Below are 20,369 nucleotides of genomic sequence, written 5' to 3' on the forward strand. Positions count from 1 at the left end.
CGAAAATAGAGAGAGAAATAGTGTGGCCTTGTGATCCCCCCACCCCTGCTGAGGAGGAACTAGAGAACTCAGCTGTAATGGAAAAGCACCTTTACTGAGCCGTGCCGTGACTGTGTAGTGGAAAAGTGCCAATAGTTACTCCTGCCGTTTATCTGCACTTCATTAAATTTCTTCACTTTGACATTCAAAGTAGAGTTCTCAACGGGCCTGAAAATTACAACCCGACCTGACCCGGCCCGTGGGTTTTAAGCCCGGACCCGACAGAGCTCGATACACCAGCATTAGTTGTCTGGCCAAACCCAGCCCAGCCCAACAAAAAAAAAGAAAACTCAACTAAAAGAGTGACATGCTTTCTTTGCAGCGAGAGCAGATGGTGCCGGTGACGCAGCAGCACCTTATCAGTGGGTGAAACTGATTCAATTTCGGCCACAAAAACATTGTGGTTTTTTGGAGATACACACAGCATCTCGTGCCAAACCAACCCGACCCATCGGCCTTACTCGGGTTTGGGTTGAAATTGAGAACTCTAATTCAGAGTACTGGGCGAAGGCACATTGTGTCAACCCTCCATGGGCCTTCGCAATGCTTCCACACAGCATCGGACACCACCCCTCTCTCCGCGGAAAGAGGAGGGCGACAGTATTATTAAATTGCAGATTTGCACCTTTACATAAATGCATTTTCTTGAATGTGTTCTGGTCAAAAACAGGTGTTTTTGGCGAAACCAGCCAATGTTCTACTGCCGTTTACTAAAGAATGGAAAAAGGTAGAAACAAACTTTTTTTTCCTAATGAAAGAAGAGAGTCTACTCTTACTCTTGGTAGTTTTGGTGTTTACATGTTTACATGAACACAATATTCTGTGGGTCTTGAAAGGGTCTGTAAAAAATGCTCTAAAACGGCTGGCAGTATGGGGCTCTCTGCTCTGAAAATGGCTGGCAGCCAATGAGGATTTGGATTTGACCTCTCCCGGGCCTCAGAGGTCAAATCTGACTTCCCTCCCGATCTTAAAATAAACCTCATGGCATAAACTAACTATGGTAGAAGTTTCATGTTTCTTTCAAAAAGTGCACAATTTTCATGCTTAGCCGCTGTACTATAATAGCTCCCAATACAAAGAGTAGAAATGTTCTCACAGACTGATGATGGCATTGCAGCAAAATTGACTGAGAATTACATTCATTTAAGAATGAAGTAAAATAAAAGTTGATGTACAACAGTGTGGTGGAAAATTGCTGCCATTGGTATTCCCCTTGTAATAAGTGATAACATAGTCTTTGAAATGTTGTAGTAAGACCTTGTAGCAAATTCCCACGACAACAGCAAAGGGAATCAAACCTGGCTCAACCAAAGCAGTGCCCACATGTGTTGACTGACTTGTTAACAACATCGCAGCCCAGGGCTCACGCTGCCTGAAGCTCTGCTAGACAATGAAATCACACAACTTAAACAGTTTGAGATTTACAAAAGTTATCTTGTCTGTCTGAGTCGTTCTTACACTGCAGGCAAAAAAATACTCCCTCACTACAGGGCGCTCCACTGCACTCCTCTGATAAGCCCCTATTTGTGGGAAGTGGGAGCCCTTTCCCTCCTAATCAGATAGCGGTGACCCTCTGACCTCCATTCTGTTAGCCGACCCCCCCTCCCCCCACCTCTCATGTCCCTCACACACTTGGTGACTTATAAATTCACTGGTTTGAGATGTTAAAGCAGAAGTAAGCGATCCGGTCGTTTTGGCTAATGCTGCGTTCCAGGCAGGCTTTTGAAACCGTAAATTACAGCTTCAAGTCACGACTTACGACTTTGTAGCGTTCCAGGCAACCCACTCGTGTTTTTCCGACCTGTTTTACCTGTGAAAGTCACTATAACGGCCACTCGTAACTTCCGACCCGTGAACTCGTACCAGATCGAACTGGTACGACTTCACAGGTCGGAAAAACACGAGTTACGAGTTGCATTGAACGCACCATAATGTCTTGGCAGCCGATGGAGTTAGCAGCCCCCGTCCTCGTCCCTACGTCACCACATTCACGCGCATCCCTTGGCTGCACACACAGCCCTTCATGCCGTTCTCTCTCCTCATTGGATAAAGCTTGTAGGATACGAGAAAAGTTTTCTCCTCGGCTCAGAGCAGAGCAGAGTGACTGACAGACCCGTGTTTCGGTCCAAACACTCTATGTAAGTGATTGCTGTCGGAAGATATAACTATTTAAGACTTATATTAACACAAAAATATCGCTTACTTCTGCTTTAAAGGGATAGTTCACCCTAGAATGATATTTCGCTCATTATCTACTCACCCTCATGTTGACTAAGGGCTGGAAGAAGTTTCAGAGTCCTCCGTGGCTTCTCTGAGTTACAGGGGGTCTCGGCATAGCAGTGCATGTCCATATAACGGTTGCAAAGGGACACCGGAGCTCTTCGTAAAAAAACACACACAAAAAAACATCCAAATACCTCCATGATGCTCGTATGTAATGTCCGTCTTGTGCTGAAGCCCCAAATTGCGTAATTGTCCCGAAAAAAATTAAATAAGTCTATATTTTAAGCTTGTTTGTAGCGGAAGCTTCTCGAAGCTCCTCTTCCTGGTCCGTCCAAATCTCGCGTGATTCGCAGTAACCGCACTGACGCATGCTGACGCCGGCGCAAATCACGCGAGATTTGGACGGACCAGGAAGAGGAGCTTCGAGAAGCTTCCGCTACAAACAAGCTTAAAATATAGACTTATTTAATTTTTTTCGGGACAATTACGCAATTTGGGGCTTCAGCACAAGACGGACATTACATACGAGCATCATGGAGGTATTTGGATGTTTTTTTGTGTGTGTTTTTTTACGAAGAGCTCCGGTGTCCCTTTGCAACCGTTATATGGACATGCACTGCTACGCTGAGACCCCCTGTAACTCAGAGAAGCCACGGAGGAATCTGAAACTTCTTCCAGCCCTTAGTCAACATGAGGGTGAGTAGATAATGAGCGAAATATCATTCTAGGGTGAACTATCCCTTTAAAGACGTGATTTGAATTCTTCAGGCAGTACAGTATATTCCCCAGCACAACCTGTTGCTGCCTTTTTAGTTTAGTTTTATTTGATCTTTTGCACAAATTATTTACAGTCAGGCATCAATCACTAGCAATCAACCTTCAATACTGTAATACATTCCTTAGTTGATAAATATTACAAAGATCGGAAAGGTATAGGCTAAAGCTATCCAGCTTATGAGTGCCTACCCTTAAACCATTAGGCTCTTCATGGTTTCAGCCAAACAGAAAGTAGCAGCTATCTTATAATTAACAAATGAAGCCAAAATAAATAAAAAATAAATAAACAACATTTCAGTTGCAGTCAAAACCCAATTGATCAATTCTGTTTATAGCGTTCTATCATAATTATCTTTAAATTGTTGTAAATTGCTTTGTTTGAGATCCTCTGGCAAGCTATTCCACTGTTTTACTCCAGCCACAGAGATACACATGCTTATTAATGTAGTATTTATTCTTGGTTGTTTTAAGTTAAGTTTAAGTTTTTAAGTTTCCTCTTAGCTCATACAGTATCTCCCCTCTCTTTCCTTGAACATTTTTTGTATTTTACTAAGTCAGCAAACTTTAATACCCTCCATTTGATAAACAGATGGTGTGGTGGGTGTATCCTGCATGATTTACTATCCTTATGGTCCTTTTTTGCATAATGTAAATAGGTTGGAGGTTGGTTTTGTAGGTGTTTCCCCAGATCTCTATAATATGAGCGTGTTATATAATGTACTGTGTACTGTGTTTTTTGATTCAATATACCTATGTCTTGTTTTACCTAATATACCTATTCTCATTGTTAAATAGACTCAAACACAACTGTTGATATAGAGCAGGGGTGTCAAACTCATTTGAGTCCAGGGGCCACAACCAGCACAATTTGTTCTCAAGTGGGCCAGAACAGTAAAATAATGGCATGATAACCTGTAAATAAAAATAATTTTCCCTTTATATTAGTACATTATTACTGTAAGATGTTTACAGTTAATGAACTATGCTTTTACAAAACATATTATGAACAACCTATTTCAACAATGCCTTTTCTGTCTCACACTTGGCCGATTCATCCTGAGGGCCAGATTTGACACTTCTGATATAGAGGGTTCAAATTTTGTTTTCCAAGCCTGACATGAATCCAAAGTAAAGTTTGCATTCTGGGACATACTGTACAGTAATACTACTTTCCATAAGAATGGAGCAACAATTTAACGTTGCCATAAACTGCTGATAGTGCCTAGAGAGTCTGTATTCACCATAGGCTTTAAATTAACTCCACAGCCACTGAATAGTGTCTTTACCGTATAGCGATTCTCCACTGTGTTGAAACCTGTTGCTCAGGGATACGGGCTAGTTTCCTTTTTTTTGCGAACACAGACATGCAGCATGTAGAGCGTGAGAGAGAGACACAGTGGGGACATCATCACCAGGTGATGGTGTCCCAGGCATTTCCTCTTGTTTTTTTATTTTATTTCTGCAGTTAATTCAGATTGAGACATGTTTACATTGTGGCTCCACTGTCTCATGCTGCAGCTCAGGGCAGGTGTGTGTGGCACAGCGTGTGTGATGCATATGTTCACTACAGTTTGTATATGTTTGACTCACTGTTTACACTGCTGCTCAGCTGCGACGCTGTGTGACTGCAGCGACCCGGTTTGTTTGTATGTGTGTGGCGTGTCTGCACATGTGTGTGTCAACCACATGCAAGTGTCTGCGGACGTCCTAATTTGTGTGTGTCATATAAAACTCCCCAGCTCTGAGGGGCCATGGAGCTTATAATGCTTGTATAACCGCTAAGACGACGGCTCGGCTATGACTCACAGCCAGAGGTCAATGACCCCCACTAGCTGAAATAACACCAGTGAAGGTGCAGGAATTGTTGGGAGGATTGGAGTGTGGGGGGTTAGAGGGGGGGGGGGGGGGGGCTGCTGCCAAAAGGCCCTCTAGTTGTTAGAAAGGCTACAAAGGACAGATCCTCACAGTTTCTGGATGGTCAAACCTGTGTTGTAAAGTGTGTCTAGTTTCATGCCTCTGTGTTTGTGCAGCAGTTACAACTCAGGTCAGAACGAAACACTGTCTACTGTGGCCTTGCAGAACATTCCTTTTAAATCATATAAATGCAAAACTAATGCATGCTGCCCTACAAAGGCAAAGTGCAGTATCTGCATTTTTTCTTTCTTTTTTTTTTGACCAATCAAAAATGTGGCATATTCTCTTCAATCTGGTAGAATTTGATATTGGTTATTGGGCTTTTTATTTTGCTGTCCATCCATAAAAGCACTGTGAAACCAAGGCAAAGTGCAGTATCTGCAAAGAGTACTATACTCTCTACATTCTATAATTTACTCTATAATTCCATTGGAGTAATACCAAGCCTATCTGCACCAAAACCAAGGAAAAAGTGCAGTACTTGCCATAACTGGTCACAAAATATGCCATAAAACGGTCAAAATTGGTCAGAAAGACCAACTACAAAATGCATTTAATTCAGTCCATCTTTATCTAATTAATTAAAGTCTTGGTAGTTATTCATAATTTGATGCTTAAACCTGACAATAAAAAACACAAAAAGCTGTTTTTCTCAGTTTGGCATTTTTACAGATACTGCACTTTGCCTTTGTAGGGCAGCATGAATTGGATGTTTGCTGCAATAGTTAAAGTGTTGAGTTAACATTTAAGTTATAGGGAAGATTTAGTTTAAATGCACACTCTCCGTCTGTGCACAAGCGTCACTTGTGCTGCATATTGTGTTGCATCTGAAAGACCTTCAATTATTTACGAAAGCTATATTTAGTTATATTGAAACTGGCGCTCTGAATATGAAATCAGATACCTGACAGCCCGCCGCTGTGCCATAAAATACCACCGTGCTGTGACGGATAATTGGAGCCCCTTCCGCCCCTCGTGGATTATGTTCAGCAGGTTTTGTTGGTGTTGTAATTAGTCAATCATTCATCCTCCCATTGATGGTCTCAGCTCTCAGACTCATTCCTGTCTTAGGTTTCATGCTTTTGTCTGCGTATTGTGAGGACAGACACTGGGGAGGCCTGGAATTCAGTTTAACCCCCCTGCTCAAACATCTCAGGATTTCACAGGTCACAGACATCATCACAATTATAGATTTTTTTTTAGAGAATTTTTTTATTTTTATTACTGAAAGGAAGCAGATAAAATATATCGATGACTCAAATAAGTCAAACATTAAAGGGATAGTTCAACATTTTAGCAAATTGGCTCATTTCCATAATCCCTATAGTTTTAGGAGTAGGTTCATTACCTTTATTTGTCGGTGCAAGCTATTTTTAGAACGGTGGAGCAGAGCCGCAAGCTGCTCAGAGCTACGCTACAGAGGCTAATGGGATTTCTTGGTTTTCTCATCAAACTCATCAAATACACAATCCAACAATTCCAAAACGCTCTGATAGACAAGTTGTGACCTGCACATTCACCACACTATGAGATAATAACGGAACATTACGATAGCTTGCACCGACAATTAAAGGTAACAAACCTACTAAATCTGTAGGGATTATGGCAATGGGCCAATTTGCCAAAATGTTGAACTATCCCTTTAAAAGGCAAATGCATTTACATTTGTTTTATGGTCCACAATTACCAAAGATGTTTTATTATATATATATGATATCTTGTATTTTTAATGATATCATAACTTTACATTTAGCACATTGTTGTGTTTATTTTCTCTAACTCTTTTTATTATTGGTTTTATCGACTGCAAATATTTCTGTCACCACCCAGTGTAGTGGGGGTGATTTTCTTTTCTTCACTTTGGGTGAACTGACCCTTTAAACTGCTGGACATCCCTGCTGAGATTATGGTCCTCTGTCAGCGGGCAGCAGATTGACAACAGGTGACCAGCATGTGAACCGGGTGAAGGGAAGTTCTTAAACGCTCGTAAAAGGCAAGTTTTAACTGCGCTGCTGCACAAGTCAATGGTGAAGTCAAACACAAAGATGGAAGGAAGGAAGGGATGTTTAGCTGGCGCAGATTGGAAGATCTGACTCACTGCAGATGGATACTTGTCATATGAGATCTTCTCCAAGTGCGTCTAATATCATTGCTAATGCATTTCTGACAACAAACAGCCGCCTGTTGTTTTCACTCGAATGATAATGAGATTCCAGCGGCTGTTGCGTGTGTCCCCACAGAAAGTGTTTCTGCCGTGCTTTTTGCTTGCCTGATGGAACAGATACGCCTCCAACATGTGCATCCTGAAGCTTCCTCTTTTACATGTGTACAATGGCAGCATGGGCGAACTAAACTTATCTCTGTGTTCATTGATTGTAGACAGTCGCAGTCCACCCGCCCTTCCCTCAGGAGCCAATACAAGTTCTTACAAATACAAAAAAGGTCTTTCCATTGTGCTTCACGATAAACCCAATTAGTAATTGTGGACTGAGGCACACAGACAAACTGAGGACAAAGAATGTCATAATACTCTTTCATATCTCAGATGTTTTACTGTGCTGTTTTAGCTTTCTGCATCAGATGCTGGTTCGGCTGTGTCACTGACGCACAGAAAAAAAAAGCCAGTGAACTGCCTGGATCATGTTAACAAGTATGGAACTCATTTAGACAGACAGACAGACTAATGAATAAGGCGAACAGCCTTGTGGATGACAAGAGGCCTCTTCATTTAAACTGTTGCCATCTGGGTGATGATATTGTCTCCATCTGTTCACTAAGAACAGAATCTGTTTCATTTGTTGCACAAACCATTAAGTTTCTAAACAAGCAACGCACGTACAATTAATCAGGAAGCCCAGGCGGTCTGACCAGACTTCTCTGGTGCAAGGTGCAAAACACGAGTGCGTTCTTGCTAAATGGGCTGGCAGTATACGTGTCTAAGGATATGAGTATGTCTGTAGCGTAGTGAAGTTCTGACAAAATGCCTTGTGATTATGCTGCAAACCAATTTCCCTATGGTTTCAAATAAAGTAGCTATATCTCTATAAATAGTCCATAGATGCACACACACGCAGTGCTGCTCACGCTACATCTCGTGTGTGGACACTGTTGATCCCACCGAGATGCATTTTTTGCATTTTATGAAATATTACATATTAAGAGAACTTTGCTTCTCTGGCCCTCTGGAAGTTGCATTCCCTTTCACAGGCTTCCTCTGTCTTTGAGTGCTGCAAACCTTTCAACCTCTTCTACTGTAATTACCTGTTCCAATTACAAATACCACTCTTGAAAACAGGAAATCTGTGTTGTCTTTATGACTCTGCCAGACTGTACCCTGTGCAGCTCGCAGCAGACATGAAAAGGATGTTGAAAAGAGGGACACATACTTTTCACAAAGCTCATGATGTGTCCATATCTGCAGATTACCTCAGATTACCTGTGCTGAAAAAACTGTCACTCCAACAGTGTGATGCACTGACTTCATGAAGTGCAATTTTGGCTTTTCCTTCGTAGGTTTTTTTTCCAAAATAAGCAGATCATTTCCTAGTCCTAAGGAGACTCTTGACAAGGTGACAGCGGGTATGCTTGGCCACCCAAGTCTGTTTGGCAAGTTTCCCACCTTTTCAAGTTGCTATGAACACTCCCAAACTCCTGCAAACTCAAATCTTATTGTCAACTTTGGAGTGATAACTCTGTGGCATTCTCTTACTTTTTGTTTGGATTTAACATTTCTTTACTCATTTTGCTACTGTGACATTGTACTGTAATCTTATACCATCACAATAACATAATCATCCTCCATTAGATGAGTTCTCTGATATTTATGGGTAATCATTACCCATCACAAGACAGAGTTTATTGCCTCAGAGTTCATTAACAAAGTTTATACTCTAAACATTGTTTATTCAAGTTTACACACTAACAAAATGGCAATTGGCAGTTACTTTGATCGTTGAGCTTGTCTGACCTCAGAAAGCATTGGCTTGTCTGAGAGTGTGTGAATGTTTTCGATTTTTGATCATATTCCCGTTTTTGCATGGCACCCTGACAATGAATTATTTTCCCACAGGAAGATTTTCCTCATGTAACATCCATAATTAAATTGTCTATTTTTGACAGTTGTAGAGTGAACAATTGCTTTGTGACACTCTCAAGAATGTTAACTCCCTCTTTCCCAGAGGGTTACCCATTCACTGTAGTCATGTTACAGCCACTCTCTATGGAGTATGCCACTGAAGTCAAATATTTGAATGGAATCCTTAGTAGAAAATACACTTTTCCCACCCTGTTACTAAAAGGATGATTTTCTAGTATTAATAAATAATAGACAAGGGCTCATAAAACACAATCACAAGTCCTTGAGTCATTTTTGCCCGAAAGCTAACAGCCTTTCATATGACTAAACACAATATTTTCCTTTCATGAGAACTTTCATCAGGGAAGAAAGTGCATCTGGTGTGGTTTGGTCTTGTGATAAATCAGCAAGCTACCTTATTTTCTTAAACATGTTAGTCAATACTCAACATATTTATTTAGTCTTTCCTTTTATTAGCTTTAAAATACACATAAGTTAAAAAGTATACATCTCTTTGGTGTTTGCCCTCCCTCATTGTTAGACCAAACAGACATTATCTTGCAGACTGGGGTCGTTCGGATCATCAGTGACTTCAGGCCATGTCAGAGAACTAAAGGATAAAGTTGTCAAGCTTCTGTCAAGACATTTCTGAATCTCAACATAAACATGTGGAAACCTCCATAATGTGCACTAAATAACCAGAATTTCCCTCTTTCAGCGACTGAGGTTATTTGCCTTTATTTTAACTCCTCGCACTATTAGAGGGACACTTGCACAAACCTCCTGTTCCTTTTATCACTGATCTCCGATTAGCAGATGTCGAGGGTCTCTGTCAACTGATCCCATAGGCAGAGAAAAGAAACCAGTCTGGACAAGAAAGTCAGGACTGGATTACTGTGTAACCACAGAGCATTGAAGACGGGGGTCTAAACCAGATTTAGCAATAAATGGCACCGTGTGGAGCAGAGACAATACACAGGGATATTCGTTTTTTCAGTACATCTAAGTTAGTGGAGGAAAATAGACTTGCAGGAAGTAATGCCTTCAATTTGGCACTATTTCACCTGAGTCATAAAAGAGGGTTTAGTTTACACGCTGTGGTTTTAAATTGTATCGTTTTGACGTATGCATTACCATTATCCCATGCAAGCATACAATTACTATAATGAGATGCTGTTCTTCGATTATTAAACATGTCCACATCCAACGGCAGCCACTATGTTCAGTAATTGGTTGCACTTGTGTTTGTGATTGGGATTAATTTTAATCCATTAGCAGGATTTACCACAATAAAGAATAGTTTTTGTTGAAAACTGAAATCAGAAGACCATGTGACCACAGCTGTTGCTCTGACTGCATTTTCACACAATTTGAAGTCTTGAACTGCCAGATCTGTATTTTTTTTTCTTATTATCATGTTTGAACAAAGAGAATAAGTCAAGGGGAACAAATTGCCCCTCTCTCTAAAACACTGAATGCATCAGTATTGTACACTGAAAGGCAAGGCTGCCGTAATTCTAAGGTATCAGTCAGCAGGAGGGATCGCTTTTCACTGCTGTGACAAAGGGAGAAGGAGGAGGAAGGAGGAGTTAGGAGAGGAAATATTGGCAGGGCAGCCAATGCGGAGCACACCTCCTGCTCTCCCCCTTTGAATGGGGCACTCCTCTTCACTTTTCCTCTCTGCCTAGTGGAGTGTGTGTAGGGACTGAGCTGGAGTAAAGTCTGTGTGAGGAGTCTAGTGGCTGTGTGGACATGTCATAGTCCACTCTTGGACCCTGATCAAGTGGCTGGACAAGGTCTAAACTTGACACTATGCCCAAGATGAGGACCCAGGTTGGAGTTTTGTTTTTTTTGGCCCAGTGGGTGGTCTTCTCTGATGCTTGGTTCTGGACCTGGACTGGTACCACAACTTTCCCCCCAACATTGGACCATGAGGGATCTGGCAGTCCAGCTGGTAGTGGAGAACAACCAACAGAAGACAAGGTTAAAGCAGAGATCATTGATGAGAGACATGGGATCCATACAACTGTGCAGACTTGGGATGGGACTACTCCTCTACCGACCACTGTAGTGCCTACAACACAACCAGGGAATGACCGGGCGCCAAAAAGGGGCACAATGGGGATTTCATCACGCAAAAGTAAACCTGGTAATGGCACATCCTCACTAAAGGGAAAGGGCTCTGAAGCATTTGATCATTTAAAATTTACAGGAAATGCAGCAAGACCTGAATCTGGCCTCAAGTCTGAATTGGCAGACACTGGGTCAGGTCTGTGGTCCGACTCTGGACTTTGGTCTGATTCTGGGCTTGTAACAGGAACTGAAACTTTAGGGGAATCTGGCTTTGAAACACAAAGGTTGTCTAAAGAAAACTTACAAGAAGCAATAGGGGTTACTGATCACAGGGGGTTAGATCGTGGGGACAGTGTGCTGTCCGAAATAAATGAGTTTCAAAATAGTGACTTGATCATTCAGAACAGAACAGATAAGGGACATAGACTTGGTAGTACAGATTCAAATTTTACTTTTACTGAGATCCACAATGACACTAGTAGAGGTAGAAAACCCATCAGTACCTTTGAGTTGGCACAGTCTTCTCATGGAAACTCTACCCCAGGGGTTTTACCAACTCAAATCAAAGGCAAACTCTCTGAAGAGATTGTTGTGGTATTTAAGGAGAGCCACCAAGTTGAAGTTACTCAGTTACCAGCTGGTGAATCAACAGCTACTCAGGAAATACCACACACCCAGGTTTTCCAGACTACTCAACCTTCATTTGTTACCCAGGGCTTCCCTACAACCCAAATCCCAATTATTACAGAGGAAGTATCAATCTATAAACCACAAACCGTTAGCGATAGACCAGATACTACCATGATACCCACAACTTCCCAAGAGCCTGATTCTGCATCAACAACCAGAAGGACTGAGGCACCCAGCCAAATCAGTCGCATCTTTCACACCACACAAACATCAGTAGGTGAGGAAGAGCCTACCCATGCAACCTTATTTACCCAGACAGTCATAGATAGCAAGGTACCAACTGAAAGCCACACAGAAGTAGCTAAATCAGCACTGGTTGTAGAAACCCCACAGTGCTTGTTGCTAGATGCCTTTCTTCCTTTCTGTTCCACCATGGTTGGGGAAAGATTTGTTGTGCCGAATTTCCTCAACCAGACTAGTGTAGAGGAAGTCCAGGCACTCCTGAACCAGTGGGCATGGCTGTTGAGGTCACATTGCCACCATAGTTTGGAATGGTTTTTCTGCCTTCTCTTGGTACCAAAGTGTGGCCCTCCTGGGTCGCCGCCGGCGTTACCTTGCCGGGGTTTCTGCGAAGTCTTGCGGGACAGTTGCTGGACGCTCCTGGATGAGGGACACCTCCCTGTGGAGTGCCACACTCTACCAGACGATGAGGATGATGGGTATCAGTGCTTGTCCGTTAGTAACCAGAAAGGTAATGACTGGTTTAAATGAATCCTTGTTTTGGAATTCACTTTGAACCAGTTTTCCTAAATCCCCACTTCCCAGTTTGTCTGGTGTTTTCACCCAGCCCCGTACCCATGTCCAGTACCCAGTACCCACCCAATTAATTATCCCAGTTGGAAATGATTTGGTGAAATTAACAATCTCTTGGTTGGTTCCCAGCAAACTGATTCAAAAGAAAAGCATGTTTGTTGCCCTTGTTGCCAAAAGGATGTTTTGAGTACAGCCTAACAAGCATGGTGCCTTTCAACTTTGCAGTGTTTCACCTTGTGCATGTATGTTTCCCTTGTCCCTTGGATTGCATGTGACTTTGACTTCCCACACACACACACACACACACACACACCAACACACACACACAGAATTCAGCGGATTTGTGCCTCCTTACCAAGCCAACTATTCCTGTGTAGGTTAATAACTCATATGGTCAGATGGACCTCACCTGATTTTGTACATTTTATATATCATGCCACTGAATTAAAAAGTGTCAAGCAGTGTTTTAAATTAGCATTGCCGTGACATCGGGATCAGGGGAAAATTATTGTCTATGTCCAATGCAATTAATCACATGATCACTTTGAAGGAATAAAGTACTAATAGATTTTTTCCTGCCATAGGCAAGGATCATTTTATTTGAATACTGAGGGAACACACATTTGAAATTTCAGAGGACAGAGGTCCTTCTGTAAACAGTTTCTGCATGGAGTATTGTAGGTACTATAGCATATGGAATTGCATGTCTTTATAGACAGTGAGATGCTTGCAGACAACTTGCTCTGCATTTGTCTGTCCACATATGGACAAATTAAGTTGTCCTGCATGGGAATCAGTCATCTTTGCGTCAGTAATGCTCAATGGGATGTCAGTTTGTACAACTGTTCTAGTCAGTGCATTTCTGACAGCTTGAATCTAACAGGTTAAAATCTTATGGAAAAGAAATGAATGACAAAGCATGCGTTTCTGATTCGGAGTGATGTGCGTAATGTGGACTGTTGCAGTTTAATTCAGTGATGCAGCTGATGAACGCTTTGATCTTGTGCTTGTAATTACTGCGGTTACGATTTAATTAAATGAACATGGCATGTCAAATACCAGAGAAGTTAATTTGTTGTTCGAAGCAGCAGTGAACTAATAGATTTATGATGTAATCCTTAACACAGTGTATTTCAATATCCTCCCAAGGGTTCAAACTAACAAATACAATTCTTGTCACTGGTGGCCGAAACTGATGGAGAAAATGACTCAGATGTTTATTGCTGCACATGAGTGCTGATTCATGTGAGGACATCCTGTATGATTAGTCCTGTATCAAAAGAGTCAAATCCTTTTTACTGGGCTACTCTATTGCCCTGCACACTCACTTCATATCAATGAGAGTTCACTGCTGTGTCTTTTTACAGCGTTGCTATCTCTCTGACAGCTGGCTCTATTGACAGACATGAGTGGGGACGCGTTTGTGGTTCCAGGACTAAGTAACATCTGTGCTTAAATAGATTTGAATTGTTTTAGCTCCCTCTGTGCTGTCATGCAAGGCAGTGGTGTGTTTTCCTACAGCAGGAAGGTTAGAAGGACTCGTTTTCATGGCAGAAAAGCATGTTGTTGATTTTTTTACAGCCCATATAGCTTCATGTTGTAAACCACACACATTTTTCACATATTTTTACACAGGTGTAAGAAAGCCTTAAAAAAAACAAGATACTATGTGTAGGGGCTTCTACCCAGAAGCCCTGACACTTCACATACACCTTGGGCACAATATGATCTTGTTACCAGCAGCCTGAATTTATAAGCATTCAATCACACTAGTGCATTTTTGGATAGACAGAAAGCCACTGCATTCAAGATCTGGTATCACCGATTCAAACCTAACAAGTTAAAAAACCCACCAATGGACACTGCTTGTTATCAGTACAGTAGAACTGATCTGACAGCATAAGTACTGTAAAGCTTCTGAGGGCCATTTGACCCCAGATCCTCAGGATAACTTCAGAGTGTGTTGTTGCCAGTGGGCTTTCTTTTGCCAGTATCTCACTGCAGGATCCTGTGATCCTCTGCAGTTTAATTTGTAAATTTGTAAAAGTGGCTGACTGGTTGGTGGGATTTGGGTTTTTAACAGAATCAAATCATACAGAAATGGCTGCAGTGGTGCGTCACAGAGAACTGTAAATGTTTACCCTGGAGCCAGAAATGCTTCATTAGCTCTGTAACTTTATTTTGGACAGTTTTCTTCTGCACCTACCAACTTCCAAGTCCTCTGACCTCCTTCAACTCACTGATCAGAACCTGGAGCACAGTGTCTGGGAAGGTTCAGATGCTTTCCACTATCTGCAGCCCTGTGGGCTCCATGAGTGGGAGGAGGGCATTCACACACTGTTTTTGCTCTGGGCCTTTTATACCACCCCACTCCTCCATCATTTAACTATGTCCTGTCATGAAAGAATGTCTCATGATATATTTACATCTTTCTGGGTTGGTACTTTGGATGAATTTAAAGACGGGGGCCATCTGCATGGGGCACGAAACACAAAGGAAGAGTTTATACATACAAAAAGATGTTTGAATGTAGCCCATAGATGTGTGTATGTGGGAGATTACTGTGGGAAGATTGCAGAGATATCAGTGTGTGCATAGGAACTCGTAAGAAAGTCTGTCAGATGTGATCCTTTTACTACGGGGGGGCTGCCCCTGTGGTAAGACGGGATTGTTTGGGCACAATAGACCTTTTAATGATGTTTTTCCATGGTTACCAGTCTCCTGCTTGAAAGATGAGCAGTCATTCATATCAGGGTCTAAAAGGTCAACTGCAATTCATTTTGCTCTCCTTCTTGATGGTAAAACCATATTCTGAATGAGAAACTCCATTAATCTATGTCACTTTAGGTTGTTTAATTGAACTTGAATGAAATCCCACCCCTGACTCCCCCTGTGGTGTTTCTGATATAATCAAAGGGATTTTTTTTCTCCTCCGTTTAAATAAACACTGCTCATGTAATCTGTGTTTTGGGGCTTGTGCCCCCTTTTTGGTGGTCCGACACTGATTTGTAGCACCATGGCTCCATTGGGCAGAGATTGATATTGTATCTCATGACAGGAACACCCCAAGCTGGCTCCGGCTCCTCTGTGTGCTGCTTGCCAGGGAATCATTTTGACTTGGCTCTCAGGAGGGTTCCAATTATGGGCACAGTGTTGTCCGACCTCTCGGCTGCCAGAAACCCATTGCCCCCTCTGGTTTGTGTAGCGCCAGCACAAAACCTGGACTGTTGAGGCAGCGTTGCTAAACAGAAATCACAGAACTGTTGTGAGATGGATAATGGCCTACTTGTGATACTCTTTAAAAAAAAATTAGGACGTCTCAGCATTTGGAGGAGTTGAGTGTAAGTCGGAGCATTTCCACTGTGCTTCTGTGAATGTCTTCGGTATAAACTATTATTCTCCTCCAGAGCCCCCCAAAAAGACACTTGTGTGTGGAGAGGGGTTTGTTTCCACTCCGTGTGCTGCTCAGAAGTTCTTTACTTCCAGGTAGAAAACTTGAACAGTATCATGTTACTCCCCCCCCCCCCCCCAAAGAGTAAAGTGCACAGCTTGTGGTAGAGCCATCTTCCTTTCTGTGGTTTGAGAATTACAGCTCAGTGTTCAGCCAACATAAAACCTCTTCCTGGACTGTGATGTGGTTTGTGGGGCTGATGTCTTTTTCAGATCATTCTGCTACATCAGGTTGAAGATACGACCATCCACGGAATACACTTTGCAGGAAGAAAAAAACACTTATTCATGGTGTCGATACCTTTTATATCCAAAACATCCTTTTCTTTAGTTTAGTGACATTATACAGCAGACACCTTGTAGTGGAGCCTGGCTTTAGCCATAGAGATACCTCTATATGCCACCATACAGTTTATGCAGTAGGTAAATTCCACAAAACGATTGTGTGACCGTATCTCCTTGCACAAGACTGTACTTATCAAAGCTTACATTCTCTTAGGCAGCAAAAAAGGCTTTTATGGATAAACCCATTTGTCATGTCAAACCATATTTCATACAGTATCTCATTTCCTCAGATAAAATCGATTCCACCACTTGACATTGATTTAACATTATAAGCAGTACAAATGACTCCCTTCAACTCTGTGCACAGCCGGACAGTGTAAAACCACAAGATCAAACGGGGATTAAACAAGCAGAAAGCAAACACAAGCACTACATCATGTGGCCAAACTTAATTATCTTCCCTTTTAAATCAATTGTCTGACAAGCACAACATACACAGTGTATTCTGCACATGCATTAGGATTGTTCACTTTTTTCTGTGTGGTTGCAATCACGGGACTGTAATTTCCAGGTCTGAACGCCACAATCACATGGGCAGACCACTGACCAGCAGAGTGAGGGGAGAGATCATCGCCCCTTGTCAGCGGGGGCCTCAAGGGATGTTTCAAATGGTGATAGAGCGTAGTCAGTCATGAAACCATAAAGTTTTCTCAGACAGCCCAGATGTCCAAATGTTTTCCCATGGATTAGACAGGATCCTGTCTTTCCCAGAGCTGTATATTCAGTTCCACACACTGTATACCGCTTTATCAACAGGGTATCCTTAAAGTCTGGTGCCCCATCCTGGAATGTCAGGGAATGAAAAAAAAAAAGAGCCCCTGGTGTCCCTGGTCAGTAAATGGTCGTCTTGACAAGACTAACTAGCGCCATAAACCCAGCGGCGTTCCATTCATCAACTCTTCTTTTCTAAGCCCTACTGGCCTTGAAGCTGTCATTGGATAACAAAAGCTATTTGGAAAAACCTGAATCGAGATTGCACTTAAAATGCTAATGGTGAACCCTGGGTGGACCCAACAATTTTTGATCTCTGGGAGGGAATGACTGGCCTTTTTGCTCAAGAATTCCTCTGTAGGGCCAACGCAGGTCAAACCCTTTCATCTGCTTTACATCCGCCGATTAAAATGTCTTCAGGAATTATTTTATTCCACATTGACATCTGGTGGAATTACACCAGAAGCTTTTCTTTTTGGCAAATAGTGCTATTTTTTGCATTTAGTTTTTAGGATAACTCTGGTTCTTCTTCTTTTTTGTTTCTTTTTTTTTTGGTTGATTCTGAACATAGTCCTAACGAGTGAACATCTGTTTGGTGTGAATGATGACCAACGTGGGAGATGTTTGGCTAATGAAGGCTTTGGAAAGCTTGCGGCTTGTGTGCACATGTTCCGAAAGAATGTTCGCTGGTAAATTTGGCAAAATTCATGAGAAAGTCTGAAGTTTGAGAAAGAGGATGGTGATGTTACGGGAGGATAGAGGAGCGTGAGGCTGAAGCATGCCGCGCGCTGAGGGACAACCGCGCTCTGTTTGAGAGACGAGCCTCACATTCCAACTTATTATCGGCCTTGAAGTTAAATCTGCGCACAAATCAAATCATTTTTTATGAACAGCTGCTAACTTATGCTTAACAAATTGCATGTTTCTTGAAAAAAACTAAACAAGGAAGTGAGCTGCAGCACGAACAGACATTTTTTTTATTTTAGTTTTTATTGGGGGGAAGAAAAGTAACCATACATGCTCAGTTATGGCGTGTTTCTGCTTTAAAGGTGCCTCGCATGTCGGTGTCAACGCCCCGTAGCAGTGGGATTTACAAATTAAATGGTGTGCTTTCCCCACATGATGAATTTCATCACTGAATTACTACAAAGTTTTGCCTTTTCCAGCCTTCCTTGCTCTGGCAGAGGTTGTTTCAGAGGAGGGAGCCAGGTTCAGACATGTGAGCACAGGCCCGCTTGAAGAGACCCTTGAGGTTTCTCATTCTGACTTTATCAGAGTAAACATCTGGTCAGCCTGGTGCAAATGACCATTTATTGTTCACTGCCATCCATGCAGGAGTCGAGGACCCACAGTGGTTTTGCACCCGGGGTTTTTGCTTGTCTGTTTGCATCCATCGTATCATGGTTTTGTGCGTTTCTAATGGATATCAGACACATGAACTTGGCTCCTAGCTTGATACAATATCCAGTGTTGGATATGATCCATTTTGAAAGTGAATTAAGATGATGATTTTGACAATCGCTTAAAGATCTAGTAAAAAAAAAAGAAGAAAAAAAAAAACGTTCACATTCATATCACTCATCTAAATGGGCCGTTCCAGATCCGGCTGGTATTTTTGGCACGTGGATGCACAATACTTGTGTGTCCACTTGTGTCAAAATGTACAGTGATAAGTGAGCTTGTGATAAGTCTTATTTAGAAATGTCTGTTCCATTTGGCACGGAGTGCAGCTGCATAAATAATAGTGGAATGTATTTTTATTGCCGCCTTGACTGGCTTCTCTGTTAGCTCAGATTCAAATTAGAGCATCTCTCAGCTCTCTGACAGCCCAGAATATTCCAACTGCTGTTCGTGCTTGTGTAGCGGAAAGCAAGACCCCGGGTTCAGCCCGAACACCTTGCGTGTTTAAGCTCTCAACAAAAGGCCGACTGCCCACCCCGCTGATCTCCAGTCGTTGAGGCAGTGGGGAGGCTTTGAACTGAGCAAAAGACCTCGCACATTAGACACCAGGTGGTAAACCAAAGCATTTCTTCAAAGCAGCACAAACTACTTCAAAACAGTGATTTCTGTGATTTTTCTTTCCACACGAGGAAACTTTGTTTTCGGGCAAAACAGGGAGATACAGTCAAACAAAAGCTGTCTCCGCCATGTGTGTGTGTGAATTGCTCTTTGTGGTACTTGCATATCCAAACCCTCCTCCAATAATTATGCGCTGACCTCACCAGAGTCACCCAGGGTGATGGAGGAGTGAGTGCGGATATGCAGGAGGCCCAGCTGTTGGTCCCTCTGTGCCCCAGAGCACTGACATTCAGCAATGACTCACAAGTCGGAAGAGCTCTGCTTTTTTTTTTTTTTGCATGGTATCTTCAGGAATGCGTCACACAGACATCCAACTTTACCTTATTTCACACACAGTTGACAATGGTTGTGAGAAAAAATTACATTTTGCATTTTTCAGTCTGTTAATGTAATTTGCAAAGAGCACATGCAGATCTTGAGTTTAAAGAGGAACTATACAGGATTTTTTTAGCTTAACTGTGCTATATATATACCTTAATTAAACAGCTTCAGAGGAATTGTGATGGTCTATGACATGTAACTTGTTACAGGGAGAATGGAGGCTCTCTGCCTTCCATGTAGCGTCAACCTTGCAAGATCAGCACCGCCACCCCGGTGTCCCAGATCTCGTCTCTGTGGCGTGGCGACCCAAACCCGTGATCTCTTGTTTATAAGACTACACAAATATACACGTTGTAACATTGTATATGATATAAAACGTTAAGCTATTGATTGATTTCTCGCTGGCTTCGTTGAAAACAAATGCACATGGCCAGGAGGAGGGTTAGCAAAAAAGCGTATTGCATAGTTCCCCTTTAACTCTCCTGGCACATCAACTGTGAACACTTGATCAACTTTCAACTCATGCACTGTCTCTCCTGGGACTGTGCCTCCTTTCAGTTTAGGGATCAGAAGTTAGATGTCTTTTGAATACAATGGGCCTCATTCACGAACCGTTCTTAAGAACAAATTTGTTCTTAAGTCCTACTTACGAAGTTTTTACGAAGATTGTGGCATTCATGAATGTTTTCTTCAGAATTTGTTCTTAACTAAGAACAAAATCTAAGAACAGTCAGGAGTATACTTACGCACTTTTAGGTGCTGAGACTTCTGCAAAAATAACCGATTATAGCGTTTTCTTTTGTTCTGCAGTTGTATGATATTATATGATTTGAATAAGAATTATTTTCTTATCTTTTATGATGTTTTTAATAATCATATATATTAATAATAATAATTGACAAATCATTGCAGTCTCTTA

General features: G+C 42.0%; 1 protein-coding gene across 2 annotated transcripts in view; it reads left to right on the plus strand.

The window, feature by feature from the left end:
* The window catches only part of col18a1a (collagen type XVIII alpha 1 chain a), a 92,216-nt gene that overhangs the window by 35,982 nt on the left and 35,865 nt on the right, over positions 1 to 20,369 (plus strand). Inside the window, exon 1 of one of the 2 annotated variants that reach the window (XM_085765329.1) lies at positions 10,698 to 11,177. The exons of the other annotated variant lie outside the window; for it this stretch is intronic. Coding sequence (XP_085621455.1) covers positions 10,841 to 11,177 — 337 coding nt within the window. The 5' untranslated portion in view covers positions 10,698 to 10,840. Of the gene's footprint in view, positions 1 to 10,697; positions 11,178 to 20,369 lie in introns of those variants that run through there. 2 annotated transcript variants of the gene reach the window in all.

Source organism: Trachurus japonicus, chromosome 21 (genome assembly GCF_045865225.1).
Source record: "Trachurus japonicus isolate A0001 chromosome 21, Traja_1.0".
NCBI classification, from domain to species: Eukaryota; Metazoa; Chordata; class Actinopteri; order Carangiformes; family Carangidae; genus Trachurus; species Trachurus japonicus.